General features: G+C 36.9%; 1 protein-coding gene across 4 annotated transcripts in view; it reads left to right on the forward strand.

Moving 5' to 3' along the window:
- MAGI3 (membrane associated guanylate kinase, WW and PDZ domain containing 3) overlaps nucleotides 1-22,338 on the forward strand; it is a 263,400-nt gene that overhangs the window by 207,439 nt on the left and 33,623 nt on the right. For all 4 annotated transcript variants that reach the window (XM_055402961.2, XM_055402962.2, XM_055402964.2 and 1 more), the window contains exons 9-13: nucleotides 3,141-3,329; nucleotides 6,565-7,170; nucleotides 8,369-8,400; nucleotides 10,399-10,555; nucleotides 12,338-12,429. In XM_055402961.2, the coding sequence (XP_055258936.2) occupies nucleotides 3,141-3,329; nucleotides 6,565-7,170; nucleotides 8,369-8,400; nucleotides 10,399-10,555; nucleotides 12,338-12,429 (1,076 nt within the window). The remainder of the gene's footprint in view (nucleotides 1-3,140; nucleotides 3,330-6,564; nucleotides 7,171-8,368; nucleotides 8,401-10,398; nucleotides 10,556-12,337; nucleotides 12,430-22,338) is intronic.

Genomic DNA, 22,338 nt, shown 5'->3' on the forward strand with positions numbered 1-22,338 from the left:
GAAAGTGTGAAATTGTTGGGAGAAGGGATTGAATAAGTTTGTTATGGGTGCAAGGTTTTAATTTGTAAATTGGATTGTTTTCTAATGTTTAAGGCCAAGTCACTATTAGATCTTTGATTCATTATGAGCTTCTCCCAAGTTAATTGCTTAGATTTAACATCAGGGACCGTTCAGGATTCTTTATTAACCGATATGAACAGATCCTAAGCAAATCCACTCTATGGTTTGCCTACATCATTGATTCTCAACTGGGATAATAGGGTATTAGTAATATCAGAATCATTTGAGGAACATTTTTAAAATGCATAGGTCCTGAGAGTTTGATGAGCCTAGCCATGTGTGTTCTGTGAAAGATGTCCAGGGTGTTCCAGCCCGCTCACCCCTCCTCATTGCCCCTCTTCTGCGTCGTTAATGAGAGGTAGATCACCATAATCTGGGAGATTCTTCACTCAGCTGCTGATGAAACAGCTTTTTCTTATCGCCCCTCTTCAAAAACGTAGACCCTTCCCTTAAGTTTTACATTTATCAAATATTTTTATATCAATACATATTTTTGAGCACCTTCTATATGCCCAGTGCTTTCCTTGGTACCTGGTATTAAAAAATGATTAAGAGTAAGACAGGTCTTACCCTTTAAGTTTATAGTCTAAAACAGGAAACCAATGGTTATAATATAGGCTGATAGATGCCATCCTGTGTTAGTAGTTAAATGTACAGGGAGATGGAGCAAGGTTGAATCCCAGCTGTGTAACCTTGGATGAGTTTTTTAAATGTTAGTTTTCTCATCTATTAATACAAAATATGAATGGTAGTAGTACCTACCTCTTAAGGTGGTTCTGAGTATGCAAGTTAATACATGTAAAGTGCTTACACATACATGTCTGGCACATGGTGGCCAAAAAATGATAGTTTTCATTGTTTTTAATTGCCTTTGCTTTAAAGGAGGAAGTTGAGGGGCAGGGGGACTTTCAAACAGAGGACATATATTTGAACTGGGTCTTCAAGTGTCAGTAAGAACTAAATCAGGCAGATAAAAATTTTAGAGGAGCAAGATGGCATACCGAGTGGATGGAACAGGATATATAAAATCATAGCAGCATGAAATGGTGGTCCAGGGGTCAGAGAATAGATATGAATGACCAGAGCATAGTAGAAACAAGAAATGACATTGCAAGGATAGGTAGCCATGAGAAGAAGCCCGAAATAGCTGACTTTTTTTTTTTTAAATGTCAAGTGCTTGTATTTATAAGAGATCAGTAAATCTGGGAAGAACATAGCAAAGAAAGCAGACCTACTCCTGGCCCAAACCTGCCTTTGTCAATATTTCCAGGACAGCCCTACTGCTGCAGTAGCCGTGTGCATACGGCACAAGCCATGCAACCATACGGAGCAGCCCTAAGGACTGCTCTTTTCTGAAACCCAGTAAGCTTTAATGCATGCTAAAAGGGGCAGCAGCAGACACACAAAGATAACTCTGGGCTTGATATTAGTGTGGTCTCAATATGAAGCAAGTCAGCCTTGTGAATTTGAGTCATTAGGGAAATGAGCATCAAAACCACAGTGAGAGACCACTCTATGCCTACTAGGATGGCTGTAACTAAAAAAAAAAGCAGACAGTGACAAGTGCTGGCAAGGATGTGAAGCAGTCAGAACCCTCATGCATTGGTGGTGCAATGTAAAATGATGCAGCCACTTTGGAAAAGTTTGGCAATCCTTCAGAACATTAAATAGTTATAATATTAATATGCTCATGGTAACTGCTACATTTCCATTCCCAGTATGTACCTAAAAGGAATGAACGTATTTGCCTACACAAAATCTTGTACATTAGTGTTCACAGCAACTTTACTCATAATATCCAAAAAGTATAAACATGCCAACAAATCAGTGAGTAAATAAAATGTGATATATCTGTATAGTGAAATATTATTTGGTAATAAAAAGAATAAAGTACATGCTACAACACAGATGAACCTCAAAAAATTATGCTAAGTGAAATAAACCATTCAAAAGACCACGTATTATATAATTCCGTTTATATTAAATGTCCAGATTGGGCACGTCTATAGACAGAAAGTGGCCTAATGATTGAGGTTAGGATGTGAGGCCAGGTTAGGGAGAAATGAGAAGTGACTGCTAATCAGCACCCAGATTTCTTTGGTGTGTGTTTGGGGAGAGAGAAACTGTGCTAAAGTTAGGTTGTGGTGATGGTTACCAGGTCATTGGCTTGTATAATTCTGTCATATGTGGATTATGTCTCAATAAAGCTGTTAAAAAAGAGATTTGTCAGAAAAATTTAAACCATATTTTGAAAAGCTAACTTAAACAGTGCTTTTTAAGTTATGAATCTGTACAGTTTGATCCCCACAGTTTTCATAAGTGCCCTAATGGCAGCCAGGTGGAGCAGACTTTCTGGGAAAGAGAAGACAGGTATTACTTGCAAATGTGGATCACTTTTAGTGCTAGGATCATCTGAGGAAACCTCTAAAAATAGGCTTTTCAGTAGAACTGTGCTTTTTGTCTTCCTGAAGTTTCCACTAAACACAGGTATAAGGGAAAGAAGCATGAAGCTATTTACTTAGTGCAGGGGTTCACTCCACTCATCAGATAGAAGTTAAAGGCTGCAGAAAGCCTGAGTCATGGGTTATAAAAAGTTCTCAATGTATTCTCTTTTATAAGTTTGTGAAAGTTGCCTTCATCTTCCTAGTATAGTGTTTTCTACATAGAGCTCCAGTAGCTGCTTATTCAAATGAAATATACATCTGAGGGAGTGCCCAAGGCTTTCAGGATTTTAATAATAAAGGTTATCCTTCATGTGTGTCATTCTGACTTCTATCTAAAGGACTCTTTGCGATTAGAAAAAGTAAGTACAGACAAGGCAATGAGAAGGAGGTGAAATATGTTTTTATACCTTTCAAATGAAATAGAAGAGTCCTATAAAAGAGAAGTGATTCATTAGCTAAGTTTTTTTCCCAGTGATTTAATACATGAATTTAAATTCCAACTATTTGATAAAATTGGATTCTCTCTTCTTTTCTTTCTGTTATGGTTTGCTGTATTTAAATTATATAGATTATCTTGGAAATTAGCTTTGAGGAGTATATTCACTGTAATTATTCTTGCTTCTCATTTTTGTGCAGATACAGAAAAATCGCACTTCACTCGAGATCCATCCCAGCTAAAAGGCATCCTTGTTCGAGCGTCATTGAAAAAAAGCACAATGGGATTTGGTTTTACCATTATTGGTGGGGATAGGCCTGATGAGTTCCTACAAGTGAAAAACGTGCTGAAAGATGGTCCTGCAGCTCAGGATGGGAAAATTGCACCAGGTAACAGGTTTTTCAGAAACACTTAAAAGGGGTCTTCCCTGGCGGTCCAATGTTTAAGACTCTACTTCCACTGCAGGGGGCACGAGTTCCATCGCTGGTTGGGGAACTAAGATCCCACATGTGTCACATGACATGGCAAAAAATTTTTTTAAAAAAGTACTTAAAGAGTTGTGATAATATAACAAAAATTATAGTGAAAATATTTTATATATGTATATATATAAAACATATATATCAAATATATGATAGCTATATAAGTATATTATCATACTGTATTTTGTGTTTGTATATGTGTGTGTGTGTGTGTAGAGAGAGAGAGAGAAATTATACAACCAAGAGGTAGATTCCTATATTAAAATAGTTTATCTTCTAAATTAAGTACATGGTAGTTTTGAGGGAGGGTCATTTATTAATATTTTGAGTAGTTGTATAGTTTGAGATAACCCTTTGGCTATACTAAGCTAAGGATTTATTAACCATCTCAGAAAATTATTTGATTGTCTGATTTTCTCTGATTATGTAGGGTACTTTTGGAGTTATTTAACATTTACCCGTAATCTTTTTTGAAAAGTGATTCATTGTGATGTTTACAGTGATACTGAACAAATTGGTATATCCCACATTTTTTCACCAGGTTGGACCCTTTTCCTTTGTTTTTTGCTTTCTTAGTGGCTATTAGTAAAGTTAAGCCACTATGTTAACAATTATAGACAATAAAGCTAAAAAAAGAAAAAAGAATACAAAAAGAAGGAAAAGAAAAAATGGGAATAAAAGAATTATAGACAATCAGGTTATTATTTTTACAGAGCTGTATAAATTTGTCTTTTATATAGTTTTCTCAACATCTTTACTTGGTGATTGTTACATGTTTTTATGTGCGCGATTGTTTGTGGCTATAGGTTAAAGGAAGTTTAAGACTAGTTACTGATTATGAGGAAGGTTTAAATACTTTTTTTCCAGAAAGATTTTAATAATCCACTGAGGTTGCTTCTTACACTATTTGCTGTTCTGTTCTGTTCCATCGCTCAGTCGTGTCCGACTCTATGCGACCCCGTGGACTGTAGCCTACCAGGGTTCTCCATCCATGGGATTCTCCAGGCAAGAATACTGGAGTGGGTTACCGTTTCCTTCTCCAGGGGATCTTCCCGACCCAGGGATCGAACCCAGGTCTCCGCATTGGAGGCAGAAGCACTATTTGCTAGGCTTTTCTAATTCTCTGTTATTTCACATACTATGTGTAAATACATTCTCCATTTGGATGATTCAATTGTCATATTACTTTTGATGGCAGGTATCAACTTATTTTCAGTTAGAACATGGAATCTCTCATATTATGCTTCCCAAATTAGGTGATAGAAATTTAAGCTAGAAAACTTAAACTAATTAAAAGTTATATTTATAAAGAAAATTATTTTTCTAATTTTTAATTTTTTTAACTTTTTCTAAATTTCTAACTTTATAAAATCAACAAACTCTGGAGATTAAAATTAAGGTTTTGTCCTAAGTCCTCAGTTTTTACTTTTTAAATATTTTTGTCCATAAAACACATCTCAAAACTATTGTATATGCTGTCAGGATTTTATGATGAAGATTTAGATTTGTCTAAAGGTGTTATTAACTCCGGGAGTTGGTGATGGACAGGGAGGCCTGGTATGCTGCGATTCATGGGGTCGCAAAGAGTTGGACACGACTGAGCGACTGAACTGAACTGAAAGGTGTTATTAATTTGTAAAGCAATATGATACTTCCATAAAAATTCAGAGAAATTTGACTAGGGGAGGAAAAGTCAAAGCTTTGTTTCTAATTAATGTCTTTATCTTCTTGAATTTTGAAATGAATTTCCACAGGCTAGTACTCTTGCCTGTAAAATTCCATTGACGGAGGAGCCTGGTAGGCTGCAGTCCCTGGGGTCCCTAAGAGTCGGACACGACTGGGCGACTTCACTTTCGCTTTTCACTTTCATGCATTGGAGAAGGAAATGGCAACCCACTCCAGTGTTCTTGCCTGGAGAATCCCAGGGATGGGGGAGCCTGGTGGGCTGCTGTCTCTGGGGTCGCACAGAGTCAGACACGACTGAAGTGACTTAGCAGCAGCAGTAGCAACAGCAACATTTGTTTTTAAAGAGCGTTCATATTGATTTTTTAAAGCCTTCATACAATCAGAACAAATTGAAGCACCTTTATTTGGCAATAACCTTTTAAATAATCATATTCAAATAAAAGCAGCAAATGGATGAGACATCAGAGGACAAATTTAAAAAATCAAAACTGCATTTAAAAAAAATACACAAGTGGCAAAGATCCTACAACCAATGTGGTCGTAATGATGTAAAATCAAGAAAGTAAAACCAGCTTTTATAAGGATTAATTCAGCTGAATTTTCAGCTTCTTAAATAATATATTCTTTACTTGTATTGAATTTTTTTATTGCTTATTTCTCCTTTTGATAAAACTAAATTGCACTAAGTTGAAAGTCTCTCCAAAAAAGAAAGGTGTGAAAAGAAAATACATTCATAAGTTATTATTCTAATCTTTAACCTTGAACAATGGTTCAAACTACAATGAATTTTTAAGTACATTGTAATCAATGGCTACTTAAAAATCATGAAATAAGATGTATTTAAAGAATGTCTGTTTTGTCTGTTTGTATAAGTAGCCAGTGGAGTTGTGCACCGCTTGTCTATGTACTGAACACCTACTGCAGTGTACCTAGCTTTGTGTGCCCACTTAGGTGTTACTCAGAGGATATACTTACAAGGATAATATGAATTTTTTTTTTTAAGATTCACTTGAGCCTGAGGTTGTAACTGTTTGCCACTAAGCATACATTTATATGGCTTCCCAGGTGGCTCAAGTGGTAAAGAATCCACCTGCCATTGCAGGAGACATGGGTTCAGTCACTGGGTTGGAAAGACCCCCTGGAGTAGGAAATGGCAACCCATTCCAAAATTCTTGCCTGGAGAATTCCATGGACAGAGAAGCCTGACAGGCAGTCCATGGGATCGCAAAGAGTCACACACACACACACACGTTTATATATTCTTTTTAGGGAGGAGTCACCGAAGGGAGAATGACATGTCAGTGTTCAAAATCTATTTTTTCAGTAGTTAATGAACAGTAAGAGGTTTCCAGAAATCAAATTTAGATGCTAAATTTCAGTTATTTTTATCTCCCCCAACAAAAGATCAATTTATTTGATGGCTTTAACATTTTTAATGTGATTTATGTTTTACCAGGTGATGTTATTGTAGACATCAATGGCAACTGTGTCCTTGGTCACACCCATGCAGATGTTGTCCAGATGTTTCAATTGGTACCTGTCAATCAGTATGTAAACCTCACTCTATGTCGTGGGTATCCGCTTCCTGATGACAATGAAGATCCTGTTGTGGACATTGTTGCTGCTACTCCTGTGATCAATGGACAGTCATTAACTAAAGGAGAGACTTGCATGAATACTCAGGATTTTAAGTCAGGAGCCGTGGTGCTGGACCAGAATGGAAAATCGGGACACAGCTTGATCAGTGATCGTTTTAATGGAGCATCAGATCTGAGTGAACAGAGAGCATCTATGGCATCGTCAAGCAGCTCCCAGCCAGAGCTAGTGACTATCCCTCTGATCAAGGGCCCTAAAGGCTTTGGGTTTGCAATTGCTGACAGCCCAACTGGACAGAAGGTGAAAATGATATTGGATAGTCAGTGGTGTCAAGGCCTACAGAAAGGGGATATAATTAAGGAGATTTACCATCAAAATGTGCAGAATTTAACACATCTCCAAGTGGTAGAGGTGCTAAAGCAGTTTCCAGTAGGTGCAGATGTACCATTACTTATCTTAAGAGGAGGTGAGTAAAAGCACAAGGAAAAGTCATCATTGTTCATGCATTTATATCTGTGAATTGTCCTTCCTTCCAGGTCAGAATATCTCTTTCCCAGAAGACTTAACTGGTGATTATTTTCCTTAAGTTCTGTCTGACTGCTTCCATAAGCAGTATCTTTTGTAGCAGGTTTTTTTTTTTTTTTTTTAGTTATTAGTGGTTTCATTTGTGTCCATTATGGATTTCTTTCCCTCTGTGTTCTTTTTAAAATCTGATTTATAACTTTAACGATTAGACAGAGTCATAGCATTGTCCTACTTCACATGAAATATAGCCTCTTAATTTTATTTTCTCTGTTGATGGCAGTAATAGAAATGGACTCTTTCAATCTGTGGTACTTCATCTGGACCTCTGTAATGTACCAAGGATGTTTTGAAAGAGCTAGCATCTCTGTGAATAAGTAAAAATGTTGGATGATGTGTTAATCTGTTCTGTAAAAGCAGTCATGATAGCTTGTGCTCGTAAAGCTTTTATCTTAAGCTTTAATATCTGTCAGTAAATGTTAATTAAACTCCACAGTGCTCATGTGAGAGAAATATAATTTTATTTTCCAAGGTCATCAACTGACTTGAACTGCTCCCAGACATAATGCAATTCCAAGGACTAATCAAAAAGTTATATTTTAACGGGCTTTCTTAAATCCATACCAATGAATGACTAGTATTTTAAAGAATAAAATTTAGCCCTTCACATGTATCTCACTGGCTATTAGTTTTCATTTTTGAGGCAAATGAACAATTTAACTTCGATTCTCATTTCTTTGAACTGTTTTTGTTTCTTCTCTGGGTGATAATGTGCTCAGAGTAAGTGCAGATCTCTTTGTGGGGGCTGGAGAGTTATCCAGAGTTCCAACAGATGTGTCTAGGGTTCTGTGTCAAACAGGTTGAATGTCAGTTTCCTGCCTCGTTGCTGGTTGATTCCACAGTACAAGAAAGTAATGTTAATCTATTTGAATCTTGCTTTACATTATAAAATGGCAAAAACATGTATGCCTTAGGATTGTCATAAAAAATGAAATGTATGTATAATGCCTGGCACGTAGAACATGTTGGACATGATATACTAGCCTACTAAAAGTCGAAGCTAGTTTTTTCATAAACATTAGCAGTATTTGTAGTCTGGGAATCCTTCCTCTGTTTTTAAAATGTGGCTCATTTTTTTTAAGGTCCTCCTTCACCAACTAAAACTGCCAAATTGGTGAGTATGCAGTTGTCCTCAAATTCTTTCCAGCACACGGAGAGAGATGCCGCGTTTCCCTCCATGAGGGCTGCTCATGGGGTGGGTGTTTACAGACCAGGAGGAGTCAGAAGACAGACTGCCCTGGGCTTGGAACAGAAACTCAGGGAAGTGTGCAAGTTAGAAAAGTCATCTATAGAGGAAGTGTGCTCTGCTGGTTAAGTATTTCTGTTGGAGAAATGTTAGAGACCTGTAGTAGTCTGATCTACATAGTAAAACGTGGACCCACTGAGGTGCCTACTGATGGGTCCTTTGGCTTTCTTTGTGTTTCAGAGGAGCAAGGGGAAGGAGTAGCTACAATTTGGGCAGATGTCTTGCTACAATGAGAAGATGTAGTGGTTTCCCACAAGTACACGGGAACTGTCTTTACCCACGTGTAGCCAACCGGACGTTAGAGCTAGAGCAGTTGCGGCCTCTCTGCTCAGTTTGCTTGTTATCAGAACAAGAGGCTGTCAGACTTGGAACAGTTTTTTTGTGGTGTTCTGAATGACTGACTAGCCTGTTTATGACCTGTGTAAAGACTAAGACCTAAACAAAGGGTGTACCAGATAATGGTATGAAAGAAGCTGTGCTCGGTGCACGTGGAGCTACTTAAATATTTAAGTTTACAATTATATGTATATAAAGATAATTAGGTATATAATCCTATTAGCTCTAGTTTGCTTGACTTGGAATATATCATCTTATAGTTAAAAGATGGTATTCCATAACCATAAACCATAGGCTGCTAAACAAAAGATCATCAGATACAAAATAGATTAATTCTTTATAGCCCGCTGAAAACGATCCTCTGCAAATTTGCCATTTTATGGGTCAGAAGGAAAGAAACACTCAGCATTTTTATAGACTGTACCATTTAGGTCCAGTGTGAACAGAAATTCTTTTTACCTGTTCAGTTAAAATTATGCTGCATTTTTCTTCATTCCTCTGGTCCCTCTAGTAATTGTTTTTAACTCCTATGCTACCCTGTGTTTCATAATGGATGCCAGTGCAGCCATGGGGACCCTAATGCTTTATAATTGACAAAAGTTTCTGATGACCTCTCACTGCTTCTGACAGAATCCTAGGACAAGGGGAAGAAAGAGGAAAAGACCACTCTTATCTCCTAGGCATCTGACTGGGTCCTGGTCAGTGAAGGGTCCCTCCTGGCACACACTTTATGGCCACTGTCCCCTCAGTTCTCCCTGACAAGCTGCTGCTCCTACATTGTAGTCACTTTAATTATTTTATCACAAATGTCTATAATCTCCCTCTCCTAACCATAATTCAGGATAACAAGCTGTTCTCTAAGCCATAATATTTATTTTCTGAAGCTATTTATTGGATTTCACTTTTAAATTTTATTAAAGAAGTCATTTTACTGAGCTATTCTTCTGGGCAAGTTCTATTTGAATGGGAGCATATGAATATACCCCTTATCTGATTCCTAGGCATGGAGCATTTTCATGATATATTTGAATTGATCATGCAGGTTTTCGCAGTGTCATTATTACAACCTAAATTAAACACTTCGTATTTCATTTTCTTAGAAAGAATATTCCTTAAACATCTTCACTGGAAATTAATTCAGTGAGTGGGGAGGTGAGGTTATCAAGAATTAAATGGAGGTACTCTCTGAGTCTCCCTCCTGCTTTGCTTAGAAGTGCTGTCTTATATGTCTTCTCAGAGTCAGTTTGTGTCTTGGTGGTGGAGAAAAAGGCAAAATTCCTTAACATGGGACTACTTAAGGCCCTTTGATTGACATCATTATAAACATGTTCTAATTTAAGTGAAATATATTTTAACCAAATACACATGACTGTGAAAGTGAACTCCTCTAAGGCTGCAAATATGCTGTGGCTTTGACCCTGCTGCTTACGCAACTGTTACCAGTTGACATACTGGTTCAGACAACAGTTTTTTGCACTAATCAACCATCTGGCTTTTTGAGATACTAAGTAAGGCCCTTTTCCATTTCAGAAAACAGATAAAAAGGAAACTTCAGAAAGTTTGGAGGCCATAAATGAGCCTGTTCCCCAGCCTATGCCTTTTCCACCCAGCATTATCAGGTCAGGATCCCCGAAGCTGGATCCTTCTGAGGTCTACCTGAAATCTAAGACTTTATATGAAGATAAACGTAAGTAGCTGTGGAATATTTCAGGAAAGCATGCAACAACATTAATTTGAATTTTCTTAAAAACTTGATTTTTTCCATCTCTAGAAACCAACATGTTGAAGTTATTCATTTCCATTTTAATGTAGCTCTGGGTTTCTTCCATTTATACTCAACATTCATTCATTTGTTTTCTTCAAAACCATGTTTTGAACTCTGTTTTTGAAATGTCTACCCAACATCATAGTAGGTAATGGGAGTACAGAGGTAATAGGTTACATCGACCCTGCATCCAAAGAGATGGTTAAACCTAAATGGAAAAGACAAAGAAATAGTCAAATACATATACAAGTAAGCCCCTAATGGGTACGGTAATAGAAGGATAGGCTGGATGAATTGGGATCCAAAGTAGAAAATGGTCGGTGTTACTGCTGTGGGTAGTAGGAAGTATCATATACTGCTTCATGTAGGAAGTTAAGCTGTAAGACAAAGAGGTAGTTGCTTATGAGACAGATAAAAGGGAGAGAAGGATAGCATTTGCACACTGCATGGCCTTAATTGTGCAGTTAGTTTCAGTTTAGCTGGGTGTGGTCGGCAGTGGACACCAGAGGGAAGGGCAGGAGCAGCTGGTGGAGAGCGGATTATGCCAGTCTGAGGAAGCTGGAGACAATGATATACATGACAAAGAGCCACAGAATGGTCTTAACTATAGGGATGAAGTTATTGGGCTTGTGATTTAAAAATATTTTTTGGCAGGAATACAAAGGATGATGAATCAGAAGGGTATGTAATCTGAGGAGGAAACCAGAGAGTAGACTAGACTCCTTAGAGGAGTCCAGTGGACAGATGATGACAAGAGAGTGTGCATGAGGCAGAAATTCATTTTCGTACTAATTTACCAACTAATGATAGTTTTTTTCTGAAGCACAATTATAGATTTAAGTGGTTAAACTTTTGAAATGTATTTATTTTTAGAAATAGATCTAAGCATCTTCCCTGGTGGCTCAGATGGTAAAGTGTCTGCCTACAATGTGGGAGCCCCGGGCTCGATCCCTGGGTTAGGAAGATCCCCTGGAGAAGGAAATGGCAATCCACTCCGGTGCTCTTGCCAGAAAATCCCATGGATGGAGGAGCCTGGTGGGCTACGGTCCATGGGGTCGCAAAGAGTCAGACATGACTGAGCAACTTCACTACCTTGGAAAAGATGCACAACAAGTAGAAATATATATATAATTGATTTCATACTTATTTAACCAGTCACAGTTTATCTTGCTAGTCCCAGACCATATTTCGGAAGATGAAACATTGATTTGAAAGTATCAAGAATTAATGGCCGTATAATACTGTGTATGGAAATGGGAATAAATATTCCTAAGCAGTCTTGATTCAGCTTGAGTTACAGCACAAAACAAAGATTTATGGTTGAGTTTTTCTATTCTAAAGGAGATCAATCCTGGGTGTTCATTGGAAGGACTGATGCTAAAGCTGAAACTGCAATACTTTGGCCACCTCATGCGACGAGTTGACTCACTGGAAAAGACTCTGATGCTGGGAAACGTTGAGGGCGGGAGGAGAAGGGGACGACAGAGACTGAGATGGCTGGATGGCATCACCGACTCTGTGGACATGAGTTTGAGTGAACTCCGGGAGTTGGTGATGAACAGGGAGGCCTGGCATGCTGTGACTCATGGGGTCGCGGAGAGTCGGACACGACTGAGCGACTGAACTGAACTGAAACTTTTAAAATAAACCAAAGTGTATATTGTGTATGATTGTTTGTATTTATTATTTTCTGGTTTTCCTTAGCTCCAAACACCAAAGATTTGGATGTTTTTCTTCGGAAACAGGAATCGGGGTTTGGCTTCAGAGTACTGGGAGGAGATGGACCTGACCAATCTGTAAGTTTAAAACATTGTCATTTGGCTATTTCTGTTAAAACTTTTAATAGAGATTTGGTAGAATATGGTGCTTTTGTTTTGCTTTCTACTTTGTTTGGTTTTTTAAAAGATTTTGTTTTCTCTAACAGTTTCATTAATATGAGGAAGAATTGCATTTCTAGTGGTGTCATAATACCTCAGTTAACTTGATATGTGAAAGTGTTAGTTGCTTAGTTGTTTTGTGACCCCATGGACTAACTGTAGCCCTCCAGGCTCCTCTGTCCATGGGATTCTCCAGGCAGTAGTACTGGAGTGGGTTGCCATTTCCTCCTTCGGGGGATCTTCCTGACCCAGGAATTGAACCCCGGTCTCCTGTATTGAGAATAGATTCTTTACCATCTGAGCCACCAGGGAAGCCCTAACTTGGAATAGCTGAGGCTAAAACTGTAGGTAAAAGCTGAATAAGTCAGCTGTAAATTAGAGCATAATAACAGGTTATATTTGCAAGGCATTTAAATCTAGAAATTTATTTATATAGGATTCTCACTCATACTTAGAGAACAAATATAATGGGTTTATTTTTGTTTTGCCCTTAGTTTGACAAAGAAGTAATGTGCTTCTTAGAGTTTAAGAACATATTTTAAAGCTTTTTTGTATAATATGAATGACTACATTATCATGTTTGGAAGTTAGGTGAATAATAATATTCTTTTAAAATTATAGGCTTCTTTCTATTCTGACTAGAACATTTGATTTGTAGAGTATAAATGTGTTCTAATTAGTCATATTGGTTACAGTTAAAATAATTATCAGAGACAAATAAAGCTTAAGGTAGGTTGCCCTATGTAGGGCAAATATGAAGTCCCTTGATTGTTTCTTTTCCTTTCTTTTGAATTGAGCTATGATTGATGTATATATAACATATTTGTTTCAGATGTGCAACATAATGATTCAATGTTAGTATACACTGCAAAATGATCATGACAACAAGCTTAGTTACCATCCGTCATCATACAAAGTGACAGATTTTTTTTCTGTGATAAGAACCTTTAAGAGTTATTCCCTTGGCAACTTTGTATCATGCACTGCAGTATTATTGGTGATAGTCCCCATGCTATAGTACTGCATCCCTGTGACTTGTTTATTTTATAAGTTTGTACCTGCTGCTGCTGCTGCTGCTAAGTCACTTCAGTCGTGTCCGACTCTGTGTGACCCCATAGACGGAAGCCCACCAGGCTCCCCCGTCCCTGGGATTCTCCAGGCAAGAACACTGGAGTGGGTTGCCATTTCCTTCTCCAATGTGTGAAAGTGAAAAGTGAAAGTGAAGTCGCTCAGTCGTGTCCGACCTTTAGCGACCCCACGGACTGCAGCCTACCAGGCTCCTCCATCTTCCCAATCCCCTCCCCACTGTCAACCACCATTCTGTTCTTTCTGAGTCTTGTTTTGTTTGTTTTTTAGATTTCAGATATAAGTGAGGTACAGCATTTGTCTTCATCTGACTCTTTGACGTAGCATAATGTCCTCAAGACATTATGTTGCCTTGCAAAGATTTTGTTCTTTCTAATGTAGTTTAATCTTTGTGATTAAAATTACATTGTGATTTTTCCCACTTTTCTTCTTGTAATTGATTTCTAGTTTTATACCATTATGGTTGGATATATGTGATATAATTTCAATTTTCTTGAATTTATTGAGGCTTGATTTGTGGCTTAACATGTGATCTGGCTGAGTACTATTCCATTGCATGTGTAAGTGGGTGTGTAGGTGTGTGTATGTATAAAGAAGGTGTGATATGTGTGTTTCCTTGTTTACTTTCCCTAATTGCTATGGCTTAGACTTCCAGTACTCTATTCAGTAAAAGCGGTGGAAGTGGGCATCCTTGCCTTGTTACTGATCTTAGAAGGAAAGCTTTCAGCATTTCACCTTTGAGTATGATGTTAGCTGTGAGCTTGTCATTGTTGTTGGTTGTTGTTTAATGTCTAAGTCATGTCCAACTCCTTGCAACCCTGTGCACTGTAGCCCACCAGGCTCCTCTGTCTGTGGGATTTTCCAGGCAAGAATACTGGAGTGGGTTGCCATTTCCTCCTCCAGGGGATCTTCCTGACCCAGAAACTGAACCCACATCTCCTACACTGACAGGGAGATTCTTTAGTACTGAGCCACCTGGTAAGCCTGAGCTTGTCATATGTGGCCTTTATAATGTTGAGGCATGTTTCCTGTACTCCCTTTGTTGAGAATTATTATAAATGGATGCTGAAGTTCGTTAAATGCTTTTTCTGTATCTGTTGAGATGATCATATTTTTATTCTTCATTTTGTTAATTTGGTGTATCACATTGACTGATTTGTGGATGTTGAAATATTCTTGCATCCCTGGAGTAAATTCCACTTGATCATGGTGTATGGGTCCATTTAATGTATTTTTAAATTTAATTTGCTAATGTTTTGTTGCAGATTTTTGAATCTATATTCATCAGGTCCCGGACTTTCATGTGCTGGGATATTTTTAATTACTGATTCAACCTCCTTACTAGTAATTGGCCTGTTCAGATTTTCTACTTTTCATGACTTACTCTTGAAAGATTGCATGTTTCTAAGAATTTATCGATTTTTTTCTAGGTTGCCCAATTTTTGGCATATAATTGATCATAGTAGTTTCTTACGATTCTTTGTATTTCTGTGGTATCAAAGGTAACTTCTCTTCTGATTTTATTTTTGAGCCCTCTTTTTTTCTAGCTAAGAGTTTGTCTGGTTTGTCTAGTGAATCTGGCTAAGAGTTTGTCAGTTTTGTTTATTTTTTCAAATAGCCTGCTCTTAGTTTCATTGATCCTTTCTATTGTCTTGTTAGTCTCTATCTCATTTATTTCTGCTCTGATCATTGTATTTCCTTCCTTCTACTAATTTTGGACTTCTTTCATTCTTTTTCTAATTCCTTTAGATGTAAAGCTATTTGTTTGAGATTTTTCTTATTTTGAGGCAGACTTATATTACTATGAACTTCCCTCTTAGAACTACTTTTGCTGCATCCCAGAGATTTTGCAAGTTGTATATCCATTTTCATTTGTCTCAAGGTATTTTTTTTAATTTTCTCTTGATTTATTCATTGACTCATTGGTTGTTCATTAATATGTAGTTTAATCTTCACATTTTGTGATTTTCCCAATTTTCTTCTTCTGATTTTTAGTTTTATATACTGTGGTTGGAAAAGACGTTTTATATAATTTCAGTCTTCTTAAATTTATTGAAACTTGTTTTATACCTTAACATGTGATCTATCCTGAAGAGTGTTCCATGTGCACTTGAGAAGAATGTATATAATATGCTACTTTGGATAAAATGTTGTGAATATGTATGGAATATACATAGAATATTCTGAATGTTCTGAATGTATAATCTGTCTATCTATCTATATATAAAGGTTGTTCATTCTAATGTGTCATTTAAGACCCATGTTTCCTGATTGGTTTTGTCTGTATGATCTATCCATTGATGTAAATAGGGTTATTAAAATTCCTTACTATTATTGTATTGCTGTAAATTTCTCCCCTTAGGTCTTGTTAATATTTGCTTTATATATTTAAGTGCTTCTATGTTGGATGCATAAACATTTACAAATGTTATATCCTCTTGTTCAATTGACTCCTTTATCATTATATAATGCCCTGCTGCTGCTGCTGCTGCTAAGTCACTTCAGTCGTGTCCGACTCTGTGTGACCCCATAGACGGAAGCCCACCAGGCTCCCCCGTCCCTGGGATTCTCCAGGCAAGAACACTGGAGTGGGTTGCCATTTCCTTCTCCAATGTGTGAAAGTGGAAAGTGAAAAGTGAAAGTGAAGTCGCTCAGTCGTGTCCGACCCTTAGCGACCCCACAGACTGCAGCCTACCAGGCTCCTCCATCCATGGGATTTTCTAGGCAATAGTACTGGAGTGGCTTGCCATTGCCTTCTCCGATATAATGCCCTTTTTGTCTTTTATTACAGTTTTTGTTTTAAAGTCTATTTTGTCTGATGTAGGTATAGCTGCTTAGCTTTCTTTTGGTTTCTGTTTGCATGGAACAGCTTTTTTCATGCCTCTACTTTCAGACTTTGTGGCTCCTTACATCTGAAGTTAGTCTGTTATAGGCAGCATATAGATGGGTCTTGTTTGTACATTTGGCCACTCTAAGTGTTTTCATTGGAGAATTTAGTCTTTTGCATTTAAAGTAATTATTGACAGGTATGTATTTACTGTCATTTTGTTCTTTGTTCTCTGGCTGTTTTGTAGTTCTTCTCTGTTCTTCTCTTCCTTTCTTCCCTTGCAGTTTGATGGCTTAGTATTATACTTAGATTCTATTTTTATTATATTTTGTGTATCTACAATAGGTTTTTGTTTGAGGTTACCCTGAGACTCAAATATAACAGTTTATATACATGTATCAGTCTAATTTAAGTTGATAGCAACTTAAGTTTGAATGCATTCTAAAGCTACATTTTTACTTCTTCCACCACATTTTATATTTTTGACATCACATTTGACATCTTTTTATTTTGTGTATCTCTTCACTGATTATTCTAGTTACAGTTATTTTTACTACTTTTTTCTTTTAACCTTTTTATACTAGTTTTGTAAATTGTATTTATCTTGCCCATGAGATTTATACTTTCATATGTTTTCTTATTACTACTCAGTGCCTTTTCTTTTCAACTAAAGAAGTCCCTTTTACATTTCTCATAAGACTAGTTTATTAGTGATGAACTTCTTTGATGTTTGCTTGTCTGGAAAACTCTCATCTCCTTCAGTTCTGAATGATGATTTTGCTGTATAGAGTATTCTTGGTTGGACATATTTTTCCTTTCAGCACTTAGAATATATCATTCCACTCCTTTCTGACCTGCAAAGTTTCTACTGAAGAATCTGCTCATAGTCTTATAAGAGTTCTGCTATGTAACAAAGGCTTCCCTGGTGGCTCAGACGGTAAAGAATCTGCCTGCAATGCAGGAGACCTGGGTTTGATCCCGGGGGTGGGAAGATCCCCTGGAGGAGGGAATGGCAACCCACTTCAGTATTCTTGCCTGAAGAATCCCCATGGACAGAGGAGCCTGGTGGGCTATAGTCTATGGGGTCACAAAGAGTTGGACATGACTGAGCAACTAAGAACAGCACACAGTATGCATTTAATGATATTATTTATGATGTTCTGAAATTTTTGGCTTCCCTGATAACCTCAATTGGTAAAGAATTCACCTGCAATGCAGGAGACCACAGTTCGATTCCTAATTCAGGAAGATCTGATGGAGAAGGGATAGGCTACCTACTCCAGTATTCTGGCCTGTATAGTCCACGGAGTTGCAAAGAATCAGACAGGACTGAGCAAAACTTTTACTTTCTTTTGTATATAACAAGTTGTTTTTCTCTTGCTGTTTTTAAAATTCTCTCTTTAACTTTTGACATTTCAATTACAATGTGTCTCTGTGTGGATCTTTTTGGGAACTCTTTGGGCTTCCAGAATCTGCGATTCTGTCTCTTTTCCCAGGTTAAGGAAGTTTTCAGACCTTATTTCTTCAAGTTAAGTTTTCTGCTCCTTTCTCTTTTCTCCTTTTGGTACTCCTATAATATGAATGTTACTCTGCTTGAAGTCATTCCATAGGTACCTTGGGCTATTTTTGCTATTTTCGTCTTTTTTTTTTTTTCTTTTTGCTGCTCTTATTGAGTCAGTTCCATCCATATTGTTTCAAGTGGCAAAAATTCATTCTTTATACGCCTGTGTAGTATTCTAGTGTATGTATATGTGTGTGTATGCCACTTTTTTTAGTTTTTTGAGAAACCTCCATCCTGTTTTTGACAGTGACTGCACCAATTTACATTCTCACCAACAGTATACAAGAGATCCCTTTCCTCCACACCCTTACCAACATTTGTTATTTGTAGATTTTTTTGATGATAACATTTCTGACAAGTATGAGGTTATACTTCGTTATGGTTTTGATTTCCTTGGTGATCAGTGATATTGAGCAACATTTCATATGACCGTTGGCCATCTGCATATTCCCTTTGGAAAAATGTCTGTTCACATCTGCCCATTTTTTAATTGGGTCATTTGTGTGTTTTTGGATATTAAGCTGTATGAGCTTTTTTATATTTTGGGAATTAATCCCCTGTGGACTCATCATTTGCAAAAATTTCCTCCCCATTCATAGGTTGTCTTTTCATTTTATTTATGGTTTCCTTTGCTGTGCAGAAGCTTTTAATTTTTTTAGTTTTAGTTTAATGCATTTCTCTTTATATCATTGTGATTTCTGAGACATATTTACCTATTTGGTCTTTCTTTTGTTATTTAAAAAATCTTTTTATTGAAGTATAGTTGATTTTCAGTATTGTGTTATTTTCAGATGTACAGCAAAGTGAATCAGTTTTATAAGTGCACATGTGCGCACATGCACACACACACACGTCTACTCTTTTTTAAACTCTTTTACCATATAGGAAATTACAGAGTGTAGAGCAGAGGTCCCTATAGTAGTGTGTATATGTCAATCCCAATCTCTCAATTTATCCTCCTCACCTTTCCCCCAGTAACAATATGTTTATTTTCTATATCTGTGGCTCTATTCCTGTTTTATGGGCTTCCATGATGGCTCAGCAGTAAACAATCCACTTGCAGTGCAGGAGACGCAGGTTCAGTTCTTGGGTCAGGAAGATCCTCTGGAGGAAGACTTGGCAACCCACCCCAGTATTCTTACCAGGAAAATCCCATAGACAGAGGAAGCTGGTGGGCTACGGTCTATGGGGTTTCAAAGAGTCAGATACAACTCAAAGGGCTGAACACACACGCACACACTTCTGTCTTGTCAATAAGTTCATTTGTACTATTTTTTTTCCATTCCACACATAAGAAATATCATATGGTATTAGTCCTTCTCTGTCTGACTTACTTCATTCAGTATGACAGTCTTTAGGTCCATTCATGTTGCTGCAAATGGCATTGTTTCATTTTTTATGGCTGAGTAATATTCCACTGTATATATTTACCACATCTTCTTTATGCATTTGTCTGTTGACAGACATTTAGGTTGCTTCCATGTCCTGGCTGTTGTAAATAGTGATACAGTATTCATTGGGGTGCATGCGTCTTTTTGAGTTGTTTTTTTTTTTTCAGGTTTATGCCCAGGAGTGGGCTTGCTGGATCATATGAGAGCTCTGTTTTTAGTTTTTTAAGGAACTTCCATACTGTTCTCCATAGTGGCTGTACCAATTTGCATTTCCACCAACAGTGAAGGGGGGTCCCTTTTCTCCACATCCTCTTCAGCATTTATTGTTTGTAGATTTTTTGATAATGGCCATTTGGACCAGTGTGAGGTGATACCTCATTGTAGTTTTGATTTGCATTTCTCTAATAATAAGTGATGTTGAGCTGACTTTTTTCTTGTTTCTTGAGGTGTGCCTGTATTGCTATGAACCTACCCCTTAGCACTGCTTTTACAGTGTCCCAGAGGTTTTGGGTTGTTGTGTTTTCATTTTCATTCATTTCTATGCATATTTTGATGTCTCTTTTGATTTCTTCTATAATTTGTTCATTATTCAGCAGCGTGTTGTTCAGTCTCCATATGTTGGCATTTTTAATAGTTATTCTCCTGTAATTGAGATCTAATCTTACTGCATTGTGGTCAGAAAAGATGCTTGGAATGATTTCAATTTTTTTGAATTTACCTAGGCTAGATTTATGAACCAGGATGTGATCTATCCTGGAAAAGGTTCCGTGTGCTCTTGAGAAAAAGGTGAAATTCATTGTTTTGGGGTGAAATGTCCTATAGATATCTATTAGGTCTAACTGATCTATTGTATCATTTAAAGATTGTGTTTCCTTGTTAATTTTCTGTTTAGTTGATCTATCCATAGATGTAAGTGGGGTGTTAAAATCTCCCACTATTATTGTGTTATTGTTAATTTCCCCTTTCATACTTGTTAGTAATTGTCTTACATATTGCGGTGCTCCTATGTTGGGTGCATAAATATTTATAATTGTTATATCTTCTTCTTGGATTGATCCTTTGATCATTATGTATATGCCTCTTGGCCATCTGTATGTCTTCTTTGGAGAAATGTCTATGTAGTTCTTCCACCCATTTTTTGATATATATATATTTTTTAAATTAAGCTGCATGAGCTGTTTATATATTTTGGAGATTAAACCCTTTTCAATCGCTTTGTTTCCAAACATTTTCTCCCATTCTGAGAGTTGTCTTTATTTTGTTTATGGTTCATTTGCCATGAAAAAGCTTTTAAGTTTATTTATGTCCCATTTATTTTTGTCTTTATTGTCATTACTCTAGGAGACAGATCCAAAAAAGATGTTGCTAAAATTCATGTCAAAGAGTGTTCTGCCTATGTTTTCCTCTAGAAAGCTTTATAGTATCTGGTCCTACAGTTAGGTCTTTAATCCATTTTGAATTTATTTTTGTATATGGTGTTAGAGAATGTTCTAACCTTCATTCTTTTTATGTAACTATCCAGTTGTCCCAGCACCAGTTATTGAAGAGACTGTCTTTTCTCCATTGTATGTTCTTGCCTCCTGTGTTGTAGATTAATCGACCACAAGTGTGTGGATTTATTTCTGTGCTCTCTATTCTGTTGCATTGATTTATATATTCTTTTTTGTACCAGTACCATATTGTTTTGATTACCGTAGCTATGTATTATAGTCTAAAGTCAAGGACAGCAATTCCTCCAGCTCTCTTCTTCTTTCTCAAGATTATTTTGGCTATTTGTGTTTTTTTTCTGTTTCCATACAAATTTTACATTTTTTTGTTCTAGTTCTGTGAAAAATCCCTTGACATTTTGATAGGGATTGCATTCAATCTGTAGATTGCCTTGGGTAACAGTCATTTTACCAATGTTAATTCTTCCAGCCCAATAACATGTATATCTGTCCAGCTGATTGTGTAATCTTTAATTTCTTTCATTAGTGACTTATAGTTTTCCAAGTACAGGTCTTTTACCTTGTTAAGTGGGTTTATTTCTATGTATTTTATTCTTTTTGATGCAGTGGTAAATAGGATTATTTCCTTAATTTAGTGTATAGAAATACGACAGATTTCTGTAGATTTTTTTTTTTTTTTGTATCCTGCAACTTTAGCAAAATCATTGATGAACTCTAGGAATTTTCTGGTGATGTCTTTAGGATTTTCCACATATAGTCACATCATCTGCAAACAGTGAGTTTTACTTCTTTCTTACCAATTTGTCTTCCTTTTATTTCTTTTTCTCATCTGATTGCTATAGCTAGGACTTTGAAAAGTATGTTGAATAAAGGTATTGAGAGTGGGTATCTTTGTCTTGCTCCTGATCTTAGAAGAAATGTTTACACTGTATCTTCTCTTGAATGTCAGGTTATAACAGCTCTGGAACTAGTCCAAATACTTAGGATTACCAATTATAGGATTCTAATTGCCGGCAAAGAAAATGACCAAGATCTGTTCACCTAGTTGCAAGTGAATCTTAGGTCACTCTGTTCCCTTAAAATATATACTGCTTTAGAATTTAGGAACAAGCAATATTTCTCTTTTGTGTATACTGAACTTGAACTGATAGCCTTATGTAATGGGAGTATTGTAAGAATTATCCCAGTTGCTATGAACAGTATACCCCCAAAAAAAACCTTTCATGATGACACTCAATGGACATTACTTTTAGTAGCTACTCCACAGAATTGCCTTTTCTGAGTTTAATATTTTTGTTCTGTTGTAGTAATGGAAGTGATAGTGGTCCTTTCTAAGTTATTGAATTACTTTGTATTTCCTGTCTTCCTTGTGCCCAACCCAAAGAATCCAGAAGAGATTACCATGGTGTGGTTATTTGAAGTGCCATTTTAGAGAAAGGTCAATTTCTATGACTGTTTTCAGGTTGAACTCCAAAAATTTGTTGGTATGCATAGTTTTGAGTCAGAAAGTCCTTG

This window comes from Moschus berezovskii, chromosome 4 (genome assembly GCF_049115385.1).
Source record: "Moschus berezovskii isolate FMDL1 chromosome 4, NW_MosBer_1.0, whole genome shotgun sequence".
In the NCBI taxonomy this organism is placed as follows: Eukaryota; Metazoa; Chordata; class Mammalia; order Artiodactyla; family Moschidae; genus Moschus; species Moschus berezovskii.